The 14759-nt window shown below is 47.0% G+C and overlaps 1 protein-coding gene and 1 long non-coding RNA gene across 11 annotated transcripts in view; one reads left to right on the top strand and one right to left on the bottom strand.

The window, feature by feature from the left end:
- The window catches only part of DCTN1 (dynactin subunit 1), a 30250-nt gene extending 18217 nt beyond the window's left edge, over nt 1-12033 (bottom strand). For 4 of the 9 annotated variants that reach the window (XM_007189019.3, XM_007189020.3, XM_007189022.3 and 1 more), the window contains exon 1: nt 586-861. In XM_007189019.3, the coding sequence (XP_007189081.1) occupies nt 586-618 (33 nt within the window). In that variant the 5' untranslated portion in view covers nt 619-861. Of the gene's footprint in view, nt 1-585; nt 863-11827 lie in introns of those variants that run through there. The other 5 variants (XM_007189018.3, XM_007189021.3, XM_007189023.3 and 2 more) reach the window with 3 other exon arrangements.
- LOC114238721 (uncharacterized) lies at nt 5870-14348 on the top strand. 2 transcript variants are annotated; one of them, XR_009009889.1, is made up of 3 exons: nt 5870-6099; nt 11498-11637; nt 12867-14348. It is a non-coding gene; the product is annotated as an uncharacterized LOC114238721 (long non-coding RNA). The 2 variants fall into 2 exon arrangements; XR_009009890.1 differs by lacking the exon at nt 5870-6099 and adding an exon at nt 11329-11355.
- Nucleotides 14349-14759: the final 411 nt, after the last annotated feature.

Here is a 14759-nt window from a genome sequence, read left to right as displayed (position 1 = left end):
ACTCCCTAACTCTCTTCCCCAAAGAGCTCATCCAAGAAGGTGAGGATACCGTTCCCAGGGGCTCCGAGAGGCTAAATCATACCTGGGACAGGCGAGTGGCTCTCACGGACCTGACAATAAAAGGAACTGACAGGAACATCAGGGCTGGCCCCAAACTCAGAGACGCTCTCCAACCTCCTAACCCTAATAAGCCTCTCAGAATCAGGTGGACACAGCAGTGGCTACAGATTCAATCTCAGTCAGAAGAGCAAGAAAGCGAGTGACAAACAACAAAGCAGCTCTAAAGAAAGACTTCACTGAAAGGCCATTCCAACCCACCAACCCCATTTGTAATCCCCAAGATAGTCTGGCCCCCTCAGGAGCCTCTGGCCTGAGGTCCACTTGGAGTCAAAGGTCAGGCCTCACCAGTACCCAGAGAGGGCCCAACTCTGGGAAGGGAAGCCTATGCAGTCCCACACGGTCAGGGCCGCGAGTGGCCCCAGCCTAGCTCCCGCCTGTCTCCCCACCCCCCACAGCAATGTCCACAGCCACCCAAGGCCTTCTCCAGAAGCCCTCCCGTGGCCATCCCAGACCAGGGCCACTTACCCGGCTGTACACGTGCCTCTTGCTCTGGGCCATGCTGCTCACCCGGCCTCTACCCCCTCCCCCAGCTGGCCAAAGACAGAGAGAAAAGGCAGAAACCTAGGCAGGAGGGTCAGGGCTCCAGGCCCTCATGGACAAACACAGAAGCCAGCAGGCGTGGCCCTCCCCAGTCCATGGACCTCCCTGGGTGGCCTACTGGGGTACAGGTGGGGACAGAGATGGGGGCTGAGGAGCAAGTCCCCTCTGCTGCTGGAGGATTCCTGAACCCAGAGACACCGAATCCTGCTTGCCAGCTGATGAGTCTCACTCTGCGCTAGTGCTGCTCTAGACTTGTCAGGAATCGAGCTAGCCTCTGGGTCCTAGTGCCCCCTTGCTTCAACCGGGCCTGTCAAGAGGGACAGAGTGTAAGGGACTAGGCCCACGCCAAAGACCCTCAACACTCACCTCTAGAGTACACTGTCCTACGGCTGGGAGCACAGCCTTGTTGATCCTCCTAATCTGCACCCCTTCACCGTCACTGCCACCTTTCCCACCCCCAGGATGTGAGGCCTCAGCAGACCCACAAGCATCAAGTGACACATTCACACAACCAAAGTAAGGGTCTCTCGTTCCCCTTTCTAGTGCTCTTCCTCCTCCCTCCCCTTTCTAAACTCTGGAGTCAGGTCCAAACCCACGTGATTAGGGTCTGAATTTCAATCTCACCCTGGGCCAGAGCAGCCAGGCCCCCTGCCCAATACACAGCAAAGGAAGGGCAGCAATGGAGGCAACTTCACACACACACACACACACACACACACACACACACACAGAGCAAAGCAAGTCAAGTACCCCAGCTCCTTCAACACTGGCAAAGGTTGCCATGGTCATTCTTCCTCCCTTCTAGTTGTTATAAAGGGCCAGGCTCTGAACCCTAAGAGTATCAGGTTCAAACGGATTAGTAAGGGTGGTGGTCAGAAACAGAGTCCCACTTGCCCCCTACAAGTGGGGGCAGTGCCCAGTCCACCTCGGCCACCTGTCCCCTGTTCTCTTGGCCTTGCCTCCTAGGCATCTCCTTAAGAGAAACAATGAGATGGTTTGTTTTCTATATTTCACAAAATTTCTTTAATAACCATATTACTTTTATAATTTAAAATGTTTAATTTAATAAGATTATGCATTCTAGTGAGAGGTCTCAAGAGGGCTATGTAACCACTTCATTCATTTATCCATCTAATGGGCTAGAAACCAACAGTCCCTGCCCCTAAGTAGCTAACAAGGTTGTCCTGGGGTCTGATCTATGGCTCTACCGGGTACAGTGTGGATGTAGATCCCCTGGCCCGAGGGATACCTGTCTTGTCTGCACTGGGCTTCACTGGCTGAACAGGGTCTTCCTCCATTCCACCCTCTTTCTAAGGCAGGCCAGATAGCCTAAGAGGAGAATGATAGCCAACAGCCAGATATATGGCCCCCAAACACCTCTCCACATCTCCAATCCTGGCCAGATCCCCTAGGAAACCATTTCTCTCCTCCTCTGCAAAATCTCCACGTTGCCCCCTCTTTTCCCTATTCACCATTACACAGGTGGGCAGGGCCATGCAGCTCCTTGTGGCCTGGACTTCTGCATGTTCAGAACACTTTACAGTCTACAGAACACCTTAAAAAACAATTGTATAGTACCATGGTTAAGAATACCGGTTCTAGACTCAGGCTGCTTACATTCAATCCCTGGCTTCACCACTTGGTAGCTACATAAACTTGGTCCAGTTACTTAACATCTCTGTGCCTCAACTTCCTCATCTGTCAATTGGGAACAAAGAACATGTCTGAGAGCTGTTGTGAGGATTAGCTGAGATAATCCATGTAAAACACTTAGGACATTGCCTGGTATTTAGTAAGTACTCAACAAAGTTAGCTAATAACTTAGTTATCATCATATTTGGACATCAAAGTAACCCCATAAGAGGCAAGCCAGGAACAATGCTGACAAGGAAACAGGGCTTAGAGAACTGAGCAACTTCCCTGAAGTCACACAGAAGACAAGGAGTGGAGCCGTAACTGGAACCAAAGCCTGAACCAGAACCCTCTGCACTTTTTACTCTCCTCATTGATACCACACATATTTCTAGGCTTCCAAAGCCGTGCTCTTCCTCTGGACCACACTACCTTCAAAGATTCAAAAGAGCGCACATCCAACAACAACATCACAGCTCACTAGCCGCACAAGTGTATATAGTCACCTAACTTCTTAGATGCTGTTTCTTCTATAAAATGGGACTATCACCTGCCATATCTACATTAACGCTCAAATAAGATAAAGCACATAAAAGTGCTCTGTAAAAAAAATACAGAAGCTGTATAGGTATTAAAATAAAATGTCTAGATGATAAATATTATAAGGAATTACAGAGAGGAAAAAGGTAAGCTAAAAAGAAAAGGGATACTTGATTATCCCTTGAATCATGAGGTTTTTGTTTGGATATGTGGAGAGGAAAAGCCTACAAACATTGTAATTTGTGAGTACAGTATGAGTAGAGACAGAAATAATTTTGCTTGACTAGGGAAAGTTAAAGATGACTAGCTTGGCTGAATTAGTGAATTCTGGATGAGTTCTCCTATCAAACTATAAGCCTTTTAAAGCAGACTCCTCAACTTTTCCTCTTTATGATCCCATCACTCTTAGCTCATGAAGTCAAATATTTATTGAATGAATTAACACTGATATTGAGATGTATTAGAAGGTAAATATGGATAGTCAGGGAATTTAACATCACATAGAGATAGATGAGTTGGATCCAATAACAACAGGAAGCCAGTCTCTTCCTGAGCAGGAGACTGGCATAATGAAAACTATTTTAGGAAGATCAAACAGGTGGCAGAGAGCAGAATGGAGTGGAGGCAAGAGCAACTTGATAAAGACAGGGAAAACAGCAAGGAGGCTATGGCAGTAATGAGCAAGGGGTGAGGGGGTCTGAGCCAGGCTCATGAGAGAAAAAGAGAGGGAAGAGGAAATGGACCAATTCAGAGACAGTACAAAAAAGCCCCGAGAAGGCCCTATGATAGATCAGACATGGGGAAAGAAGCAGCAGGCCTGTATGGGCTCTGGAGATGGACAGACCTGGGTACAGCTTTGGTTCTCCTATTTCCTCATGTGTATGACTCTGGGTAAGATATTTTCAGAGCCCTGGTTACCTCAACTGTAAAAAGAGGGAAATAATACCTACCTCACAGGGATGTTGTGAGGATTAAATAAGACTGAAGTAAAGCATTTAGTACAGCGCTGAGCACAGAATGTGTGTTCAACAAATCGTAGATATTGTCTTCATCATTACTGAGAGGGTACATCAATGACAAGTGCACACGGTAGGAACTCAAACCTCGCATGAATAAATGGATGGATGAATGAATGCATGGATAAGTAAAGGAATGAATAAACTTGGGAGTTTTCAAGCAGGTATAATGGGAGAATGATGATTGGTAACAACAGAATTGGGATGGGAAACTGAACATGTTAAGAGAGAGAAAATAAGTCATAGGGCCTTCTCAGAGGCAAATTTAACTGTGACCACTAACACGTGTATTTCACGATCTCCTTCCAAAACGAATCTGTGCTGCAGACAACACGGATTCCACTATTTCCATTCTACAGGTGACAGAATTGAGTCTCAGAAGTCAAACAACTCACCTAAGTCTCATAGCCAGCGGGGCACATGTGAGTAGGAAGGGGGGCACATTTGACTAGCTGTACAGGTAGGTGATCCTTCAACAGCACCATTGGGCCCCACCCCATGTCACACAGGACAACTCTGAGTTACATGCTACCTCAGCCTGAAGACAGATACTCCCTGGATTTCTAATCCATTTTCCTCCCCAATGATATTAAATACTGCTGAAAAGTCTAGGAAAATGGAAAGAGAGGAGGGAAAGAAATCTGTGTCTGATAAATAGATTACCAGTGGTCTCGGAGAACATTTCAGAAATGAGAGGAAAAGAAGTGGATTATTAGGAATTAAGGAGGAACTAGTAAGGAGGAAAAGCCTCTTTGGCACCCAGACTGCACCATTTCTACCTTGCTTTTACTGGTACCACAGCATCCTTTACGCCCCTGACCTCCTCTTGTCTCACCTTACCAAACCTTGATCCTGGGCTAACCCAACTGTTTGCTTTCTCTGATCCCACTTGTAGAGGCTTGAAATCCAGGCAGTCTGACAGCAGGGTCCACACACTTGAACTGAACTGCATTAGGCACGGGGTATTTCGATTTGGTTGCAAAGAGATAAAATGAAATATAAAGATAATCAGCAAGATACAGATTTTCTTATAACCAGGGTGAAGTTGTACATCTCTAAAAGCACTAGTAGGGGAGGGATATGCGTGGATATAAGTCCCTCAGGAGTCAGGAAAGGAGAGGGGAATAGAAGCTCAGGTACTGGAAGCTTCGAAGGCCGGATTCCAGATATGCACAGGAACCCAGAAAGAAGATAAACAGAGCCTTCTGTTCCTAGGTCCTACTCCAGTATCTGCCTTGCAGATCTCACACAGATAAGACCTAGACCCTAAATAGACTTTTTTTTTTTTTTTTTTACCTCTCCAGCTCTTCATTATCCCCAGAAATTTCTGTAGCCCACTCCCAAACTGAATACAGGCCTACCCCCTCCCAGGATATCCCCCTCCCCTAGGAATACCCAGTGACTACCAGGCCCACCTCTAAAGGGCCCAGACCTCCAAGAGCCAGGAAGGAAAGCTACACAATATGCCTCACTTATCCTCAATGAAGGCGCTTCTGCAGGAAGGCAACAAGCACTTGAGTGCAGCCTGGTACTCAAGAATTGCAAGCCAGGACTTCCCTGGTGGCGCAGTGGTTAAGAATCCGCCTGCCAACGCTGGGGACACGGGTTCGATCCCTGGTCTGGGAAGATCCCACATGCCGCGGAGCAACTAAGCCCGTTGCCACAACTACTGAAGCCTGCACGCCTAGAGCCTGTGCTCCGCAACGAGAAGCCACCGCAATGAGAAGCCCGCACAACGAACAGTAGCCCCCACTCTCTGCAACTAGAGAAAGCCCACGGGCAGCAACAAAGATCCAAAGCAGCCAATAAATAAATAAATAAATAAATGTCCTTTGAAAAGAAAAAGAATTGCAACCCTCCCAGAGCTAGCAGCAGTCCTACTTAATAGCCTACTCTAAGTTCCTGCTGCTTTCTCCCCATGATCAACCAGCAAGTCCCTGGCACTAGGACCCTGCAGACAGGGAACCCTGAGCCTGCGCTCTAAAGAGAGAGATGCACCATTTCACAACTTCAGCAAAAGCCAAAGCAGCCAACAAAGCCACAGCCACCTCGGCTGTGCTGGGCTCTGCCTTTTGGGCAGCTCACCGGCCACTCCCCAGAAGCAGAGCATTCTTTCCTTTCTCTTTTTAAATCCACGTCATCATCTGATCATAATGGAAATCAATCTCAAGTCACCACGCAAAGGCGTATCCATGGCAACATCAAGAGGAAGGACACAGAAATGATGCTCCAGTGGCTGCAGCAGGAAAAGGTAAGCCCGTTTCTCTTCCACCCATGCCATCTTATCATTCTCCCCTTTCACTCAAGTCAGGTGTGCACCTTACCTACAAATTCTATCTATCACACCAATGGGGAAAACATCAAAGGTGAGTGTTAATAATCTATGCTATTACATAAGGTCATAGGTCTGCCTAGTCCCATAACTGGCAGTAAAAATTCTTTTTCTGGCTGACTGAGACAAGATCTCTTTTCTTATTCACCATCTCAATTGACACGGTCTTAGCCTGCAGTACCTAACAAATCACTATCAGTCACTTGTCTTTCTAGTCAGGTTGCTGGGAAATCACACAAGGATTTCAGAATTCCGTATGTAGTTGTAAAAACACAGCAGCAACACTGACCCCACCACCCTGCTCACCCAGGCCACTATCATACCCACAGACTGGCCCACCTTAGCAGCCCTAAACTCCAGCCCCTCAAGGACCAGAAACTGGGAGTTGGAATTAAATTTCTGCCTTTCTCTGATGCCTCAAGGAAGGAATGCCATTTCTGCAGAGGTAAGAGATTCATCAGACATAAGTTCTACTAAGTGTAAGTAATACTCCATGCCTCAATTTCTCCTTCTGTAAAACACAGATACTAACAATACCTTTCTAACAGGGTTGTTGTCAGAATCACGTGAGAATGCCTGAAAAGCACTTAGAAGAGTGCCTGGTATGAAGCACTCAATAAAAGTCAGCCATAATTATTATGAAGAAGAGGAAAGAGAGGCCTACATTGCAGGATTCAAGTTCGGAGGGTACTCAATGTTCTTGGAGCATATCTCAACTCTGCTCTCTTTCCCTTTCCTCTCTGGACAGTTTCAAGTTTCCCTTACCACTCTCAAGTCCCTGTTCCTATCCGAGCCCACACCAGGACCCCCATTCCTCAGCAGATAACCTTGCTGAGAAAGGAAACTGAACCTATTAGATAATAATTCCTTTGCAAATTTAGGTGTATCCATCATTGCCTCTTTCTTCCTACATTCTTTTCCTTTCTTCTGTCATTCCTCTTCAAAAGAAATGATGTCTCCTTTTCAGAGACAACCCTCCACCCTCCTCTGCAATCATCATTTCCTTTGTGCCTTCAAATGCAACCTCTCTACTGGCTCTTACACATCATCAGATAACCCATGCTCAAGACTTCTAGGAAAATCTGTCTCTAGTCTCTGCTACTCCTCCACAAGCTGCCACCATCTAGCTTCCTTCCTTCCTTCCTTCCTTCCTTCCTTCCTTCCTTCCTTCCTTCCTTCCCAAACTACTCAAAGGGAGTACATCCTCCCTATCCTCATTTCCCATCCACTCTTCAATCCACCTGGCTCCCAACCAGCTGCTCACACTAAAAAAATAAAAGAGCCCTGGTGACCACAATCTCCTAACTGCCCAATCTCAAAGTACATTTTCCAAGCGCATCCTACTTGACCTCGCTGTAGCAACAGAGGCTGCTGATTCTCTTCCTGCAACTTCTTCCTCTGTAGCTCCCTGGACACCATTCTCTCTCACCTTGCCCACAAATCCTTGTCATCTCCTCTGTTATCTTCAGCCTTCTATAAGCATGGCTAGGCTCATCCATTCCAACAGCATCAACTACCACTTACATCTACCACCCCTAGACACAGACTCTCTTCTGAACTCCAGACCCACATTTCCACCTATCTGCTAAGCGCCACAGACGCCCAAATTCAACATGACCCAAAACACACAGAAGCTTCCCCCAGCAAATGTTCCTCATCTATACTCCCCCTTTACTACTGGTACCACCATCAATCCAAAATAGAAAACTGAGTCATCCTCAACAACTCCCTCTCTTGTTTTCAACAACCAATTAATTAGTCATTACGTCAGGTGAACTCTGTCTCTACAATCTCCGATTTATCCCCTCCTTCCCATCCCCAATAATCCTTAATTCAGCCTGAAGCCAAACCCAGGTTACTACAAAAGTCTCCTGATGTCCTGGATCCAGATTCTCCCCTTTCAGTCTATTTCCACAACTAGCTTTCCAAAATATAACCACATCACCGCCCTGCCTAAAAACCTCCAGTAGCTTTCCTCCCACAAAATTGAATCTTAGAACAAAACTACAGGCCATTAAAAACCTGGCCTCATTATGAATCTAATCTCATCAACCACCTCTCCTTTGATCTCAAAGTTCTCTTAGATTCCAGCCACTTGGATCTACCTACCTTATGCCTCTGCAAATGTTGCAAACGTCACCAAGTCTCTCTCTTCATCTTCAAGGCTCAACTTACTTATCACCTCTTTCCTGAATATTCCCCTGATGTCTCCCTGTGGAGCTAGTCATTCCCTCCTCTGCCCTCACACAACACTTTGGAAATATCTCTATTACAAGATCGCATTTTACTTACAATATCGTCTCCCTTAACCCATTGTGAATTCCTCCAGGGCACAGAATTTTTATTCATCTCAGTATCCTAAGCACTGAACACAGAAGACACTCAATGTTGAATAGAAGCCTATACCAACACCAGGCTCTAGGGATATAAGTTGGTTCTGACAGGTTTCCCAGAGACACCATGGGGGAAGTACAACAGTCAGGCACACATACACCCCAAGAGATGTAGCTCTTTCCTCACCAGATAGGGGCCTAAGAAACTAAAAGTGCAGGGACAGCTCCAGGTCCTATGGAATTTGGTAGTGACAATAAATCTCAACCTCATATGCTTCCAGGGTAAAAGAACGAGGAGGAGGGGGAGGGGGAGGGGAGGGGGAGGGGAGGGAGAGGGAGAGAGGGAGCGGGGAGAGGGAGGGGGGAGAGGGAGGGGGGAGAGGGAGGGGGAGGGGGGAGAGAGAGAGAGAGAGAGAGCGAGAGAGGGAGAGAGGGAGAGAGCGCTCTAGGCTCTAGGGGAAGTGCAGATCTTCTGGGAAAATAGCTTTAGCGTGGCTTCCGGAGTGACAAGGGTCCAGTCTCTGCTTCAGTGAAACCCTCAGTGGATATGTGGGAGCTTGGGGAGGTCAGACTGGATAGCCAATTTGTCCATCAGCCAAGTACAACTAATATTAGCTGGAACTTCAAAAGAAAAATTATATAAAACAAAATTCAGAGACTCCAGGATGGCAAGGACCCTAAGATAGATTTGAATCAGTCAATTGCTCAGCATTTCCTTCTCAAGGGACACTGAGGATCCACTTCTCAATTCCCTTGGTATGGGACAGCTAACCCAAGGCCCACACACCACCCAGTACCAACAGACAGGCTAAACAACCTAGGAATCCTCTACCACAATCCCTCCCGACGTATAACTCCAAACAGCCACTAACAATGATAGATCTGAGCAAGTACAACCTATGGTAGTTGTTGATCATGTATTATGATTTTCCAAACTATTTTGACTCCTCCCTAACAACTTCTTTTCCTTTGTACCCTTATGTTCATTCAGGCCCAACTTATCAATTCTTCCTCAGTATTGCCTCCTGCATTCTTCCTTTCTCCTCCATTACCACTGTCATCACTTTGGTCTGCCATGTAACAGCTTTGAGAATTAAAGCAAATCATTTACTCTCTTTGGTGCCTCATCTATAAAACTGGGTAACAGCTGCTCTGCCTACCTCACAGGAAAGGTTGTCTGTGAAAGGTTCTGTAATCTGTAAAATGTTATACATAAATAGAAGGCATTACTATTATCATCAACCTAAGTCCTCTTTACTGATATGTGAAGCATATCTGGCTCCCTGCCTCTCTCCTTCCCCACTTCCAACCACATTATACACCACAGTAAGACAACTACACACTCTAAAACATTGCTTTGCCCAAAATCTTTCACTGACATACCATTTCTTACTTGAATCAAACAATTCTGGATCTGACATATGCAGTGTCATCTCTGGAGCACTGTCAGCTGCTTAGGATGCTTTCCCTAGTTTTGCAAGCCCCACCCATCCTTCAAAGTCCAGCTACAGCCCCACTACACTCCACACAGAAGGACTAAATTTAAGAGACAGGGATTTGAAACAATGTCATGGAAGAATAAAGGATAATTCAGTTTGGGGAAAACTTGGTAGAACCACTGTCATCTCACACTTTAAGAGTCTTTTTTTTTTTTTTTTCCGCCATGCCACGCAGCTTGTGGGATCTTAGTTCCCTGACCAGGGATTGAACCCAGGGCCTGGCAGTGAAAGCACCAAGTTCTAACCACTGGACCGCCAGGGAATTCCCAAGAGTCATCTTTTAAAGAGGGATTATTCTTTTTTTCCTGTTTGATTCTAAGAGATAACCTAGGACCAACAGGATGGAAGTTATAGAGATGTATTTTAGCAATATGAAAAACTTCCTTATTGAGCTATCCCACGATGAAATGGGATGCCTTACATGCAGTAAATTCCCCACTACTAGAAATGTTCAAGCCCAAACTGGCCATAGGGCAAGGATATTTTAGACGTAATTCAACTACCACAAGGGTAACTGGACTACAGTCACAACATTTTAGGTCTGAAGGAAACCTGAGAGATCTTCTAGTCCAGTCTCCTATTTTATAGGTCTGGACAGGGGAAGTGATCTTTCAAGGCAGCACAGCTTGCTCTGGAGAGCAGGGAACAGAACACGGTCTCTTTCAATCCAGTGAAAACCCCTGCTACTCAAAGTGTGTGTGGTCCACGGACTGGCAGCATCCGCATCACCCGGGAACTTATTAAAAATACAGAACTAGCCAAAATCTGTACTTTAACAGATTTTGTGTATGCAGCATTAAAGTTCAAAAAGCACTGACCTACACTGATCCTTCCAAACCCTGAGTTTCTAATTCTGGAACTCCATTTCCCAAACTGTTTCATATGTTAAACAGAGGTAACACCCAAGAAAAACAGTATTTTCCGTTCAAATTTGGGAAACTCTCCATACTATACTTCCACTGGGAAATTCGTGATAAAAATATCATTAGCATACTGAAAGTTCCAAAATATTCTGTAGTAGAGAAAACTTTAACCATGAAGTTTCTGAACATATTTGAGCACAAAATGTCTTTGAAAAAAGAGTTATCCTTAACTACTATCGCTAACATGCCCGGACCTTGGGCTTCGCCCGTACATTAGCTAAAGATCTTCAATCTCCACCTCATAGCTCCTTGACTCTCAGTACCTTAAGCATACTGGATTAGTAAGTGGTCAAGATGGGCTTGCTGCTCTCCACACTGTAATAAGTGAGGGTAAGTTTCTAAATCACCGCCTCTTAAAAATAGCGGAGTTCGTCATCTGTGTGATTTAGTTGTGGGGATGCGCAAGATGACTGCTCAAGGGTGAGCCTGCCGGTTAAGGCGGAAGCCAGGAATGGGAGACTGACACACCAAACGCATATCCAGACCCCCACCTTGAGTCCGCTTTGTTTTTTGTTTGTTTGTTTTTCTGTTTGACACAACTTCTCAACCGTGTGCCCCACAGGAAACCTGTAGCTTGGAATGGGTTCAGGGGTGCCTTGGACGCTCCCAGGAAAGGAGTGGAACACTTGCAGTTCTGGAGGAATTCGGAGAGGCAATCACTCGACCCCGGGAGAACACCACACCGCAGGCTGAAGAGCTCAGGTGGGTCGGACCAGCCCAGACCCAGGGGGCGCCCACCCCCGCCGCGGCCCACCCCTGCCGACCCCCGCCCCGCCCCGCACACCCGGCTCCCGGCCGCGCCCCAGGCGAGCGCCGAGCCCCCAGAGCACAGCCAGGAGCCTCGCGAACACGGTGGGGGAGGAGGCAGTTTCCAGGGTCGCCGCCTCCATACCTGTCCTGTCAGGGGCTCCACGCCCGGCTCCGGGCCCCACCGGCGACCGACGCCCAAGCCCTAGCGGGGGCCCGCCCCGCCCGCATGGGCTGCCCGCCGTGCCGCCCGACCCCTGTAGGCCCGTCCCAGGTCCTCTAGCCGCTGAGGCCCAGAGGCGCTCTGGGTCGGGGGAACACCCTATTCTTTCCCGAAGACCAGTCCGGGTTAAATACTGCGCGCTGAGCGCAGCCGAGAAGACTTCGATCAGGCACAAAGCTGGACACCTGGAACGAAATATGCGCGTGCGCACTGTACACGGGAAGCCGATTAGGACCACAGGAGAGAGGCGAGCGGTGGCCAGCGACCTCTGCAGGCAGAGGGTAGACAGCACAGAGAGGATCCCGAGGATTCCTTTGTGTTGGGCAAAGGGCTCCCCCAGAGGGTGGCTACGCTTTTGAGTGCTAAGCTGTTAATTAAAACAATACTAGTAAACCATCTTTCGTCAGGTAGCTTGAGGAAAAAATTAAAATTTGCTGCTATTCAGTATTATCCATCATATGGGGATTCAGGCATTCTCATGCCCTTATTATGCAAATTTACATAATGGACTTTGGCATTTTTTAATTAAAAAAAAAGGAAACATGGGTGGCAGGAGTGGCAGCGGCTGAAGTAGGAGATAGATGGGCCCCTGGGCTGGACAGCTGGTGCTTGTCAAATGGAGCAAAACTGAAGTTTGTCCTCAGCCAGACAAGAACGCAAGGCCCATTTCCCTTCCTTCATTGATGTGAAGGGAATGAACTAGCAGTGGGGTATTTGTTGCAGTAAAAAATAGAAATGAGACTTTTCTTTTTGGATAAACAAGGAAAATAAGTAAACAATGAACAGGTTGGGGAAACAGCATAACCAGGCCTGAAAGTGTTAAGCAATCTTGGTTATTCTTTAGCTGTTACTACTCATAAACACGTGTAGCTAGACTTGTCCTTAGCAAAGCTAATTACTCTCTGACCCCATATGAATTACCCTTTGCACCTGGCATTTCTTTTCCTACACACCCTTGCAGCACTCTTCATTTCAGAAAGAAGGTCACAGCTGATAACTTCAGGGACACCAGACCCGGTTGCTGATGACGCCAGCTTTGGCCATGAATTTGCAGAAGAAAAGAAATGCAAGACCTTAATTACTTTGAGCCTTATCACCTACCCCAGACCACGAGCCCCAACCTATAAAAACCTTTCCCTATGGGGGGGTGGGGGGGCACAGTTCTTGAGACTCTAGCCTGCTGTGTTCCCCCTTTTGCCTAGCAAAGAATAAAGCTACTTTTTCTCCTTCCTCCAAAACTCCGTCTCCGTATTTCTTTTCGGCATTGTTGCACAGAAAGCCAAGATTTTGGCATCACGGCCAGGCAACCCAGCTTCGCGAAGATTCGTGGCATGCTGTGGCCCGCAGGCACCCAGCACGCGCCCGCCCCGCTGCCAAGATGCCCAAGAGGAAGGTCAGCTCTGCCGAGGGGGCAGAGAAGGAGGAGCCCAAGCTTCTGCAAAAGTGGAAACGAAGCCAAAAAGGTGGAAGGAAAGGATAAATCTTCAGGCAAAAAAGTGCAAACAAAGGGGAAAAGGGAGCAAGGGGAAAACAGGCTGAAGTGGCTCACCAAGAGACTAAAGAAGACTTACCTGCAGAAAACGGAGAAAATAAAAATGAGGAGAGGCCAGCCTCTGATGAAGCAGGAAAGAAAGAAGCCAAGTCTGATTAATATCAAACACCCGGTCCTATCAGTGGTCCCTGTCTCCCTTCTTGTACAATCCAGAGGAATATTTTTATCAACTATTGTGTAAATGCAAGTTTTTTAGTAGCTCTAAAAACATTTTTAAAAAGGAGGGAATCCCACTTCATCTCATTTTTTAAGTGTGTGACAGGGAAGAGCTAAATCGGACTCCACATTGGATCTGTTTCTTTGACTTTAACCTTTGATTTTCATTGCTTTTGTTATTATAATGATACATAATGGCCTGCCTCAGAAAACCCTGCCCACCTGTGAATGGCTGCAAGAAAAAAGAAACTAACACATCCCCTCACTGAGGCTGGTCATTCCAGGAGATGTTTTGCAAGACTGATGGCCCTTTTACTTTCCTTCCTCACCGCCTCTCCCTCTCTGATTCTATAAAAGAAACTGGCATCCAGACCCAGATAAGATGGTTTATCGGAGACACTAGTCTGCCATCTTCTCGGTCTGCCGGCTGTCCGAATAAAGTCGTATTCCTTACCTCAACACCTCGTCTCTGATTCTTTGGCCTGTCGTGCGGCGAGCAGAGCGAGCTTGGACTTGGCAACAAATTTAGTGAGCCAACGAGGAGCCTTGCTCTTGTCTAACCAACCCTGGTCAGGGAATATTGAGGCAAGGCCCTAGCAGCTGCCAGGACCATTTGTCCTGAGGATCTTCCCTTCAAAATTCCCTGAAGCGGCACTGGCTATCCCAGCACTTGGCAGTTGAAGCAAGGAACCAACAAACTTCAATTTGGTGCTACGAGTCAATGGACTCGATTCGATTTAGAGGGTAAGTCACTCCGGCGTGCACGCCAGGAACATATCCCCCCCCTCAATCTGGGCTTTTCCTTTACGGGACAAGCCAATCTGGTTGGGGTACCCTGCTGGAGGGCGGAATTGTTGTTGGACTCTGCCCGATTCTGGGAACTGGTTCCCTGGGAACTAGTTCATTGGTTTTGTAGGGTAAGTCTACCCGATCTGGGAACTAGTTCGTTGGTTTTGTCTTGGTTTTGTGTGCGTCGATGCTAGAATTTGTGCCTTTTGTGTTGGAATTTGTCGGCGTCTTCTGTGTCTTGGTGTCATCAAACTTTTAAAAGTGGAAAATACTCCATCTATCCTAAAGGAGAGCCCTTTGGGGAATATATTAGATAAATGGGCAAAACATAGCCATGAGCCTATGACTAAGAAAGAC

Source organism: Balaenoptera acutorostrata, chromosome 12 (genome assembly GCF_949987535.1).
Source record: "Balaenoptera acutorostrata chromosome 12, mBalAcu1.1, whole genome shotgun sequence".
NCBI lineage: Eukaryota > Metazoa > Chordata > Mammalia > Artiodactyla > Balaenopteridae > Balaenoptera > Balaenoptera acutorostrata.
The sequence above is the reverse complement of the archived record's forward strand: the minus strand, read 5'-3'. Positions and strand labels throughout refer to the sequence as shown.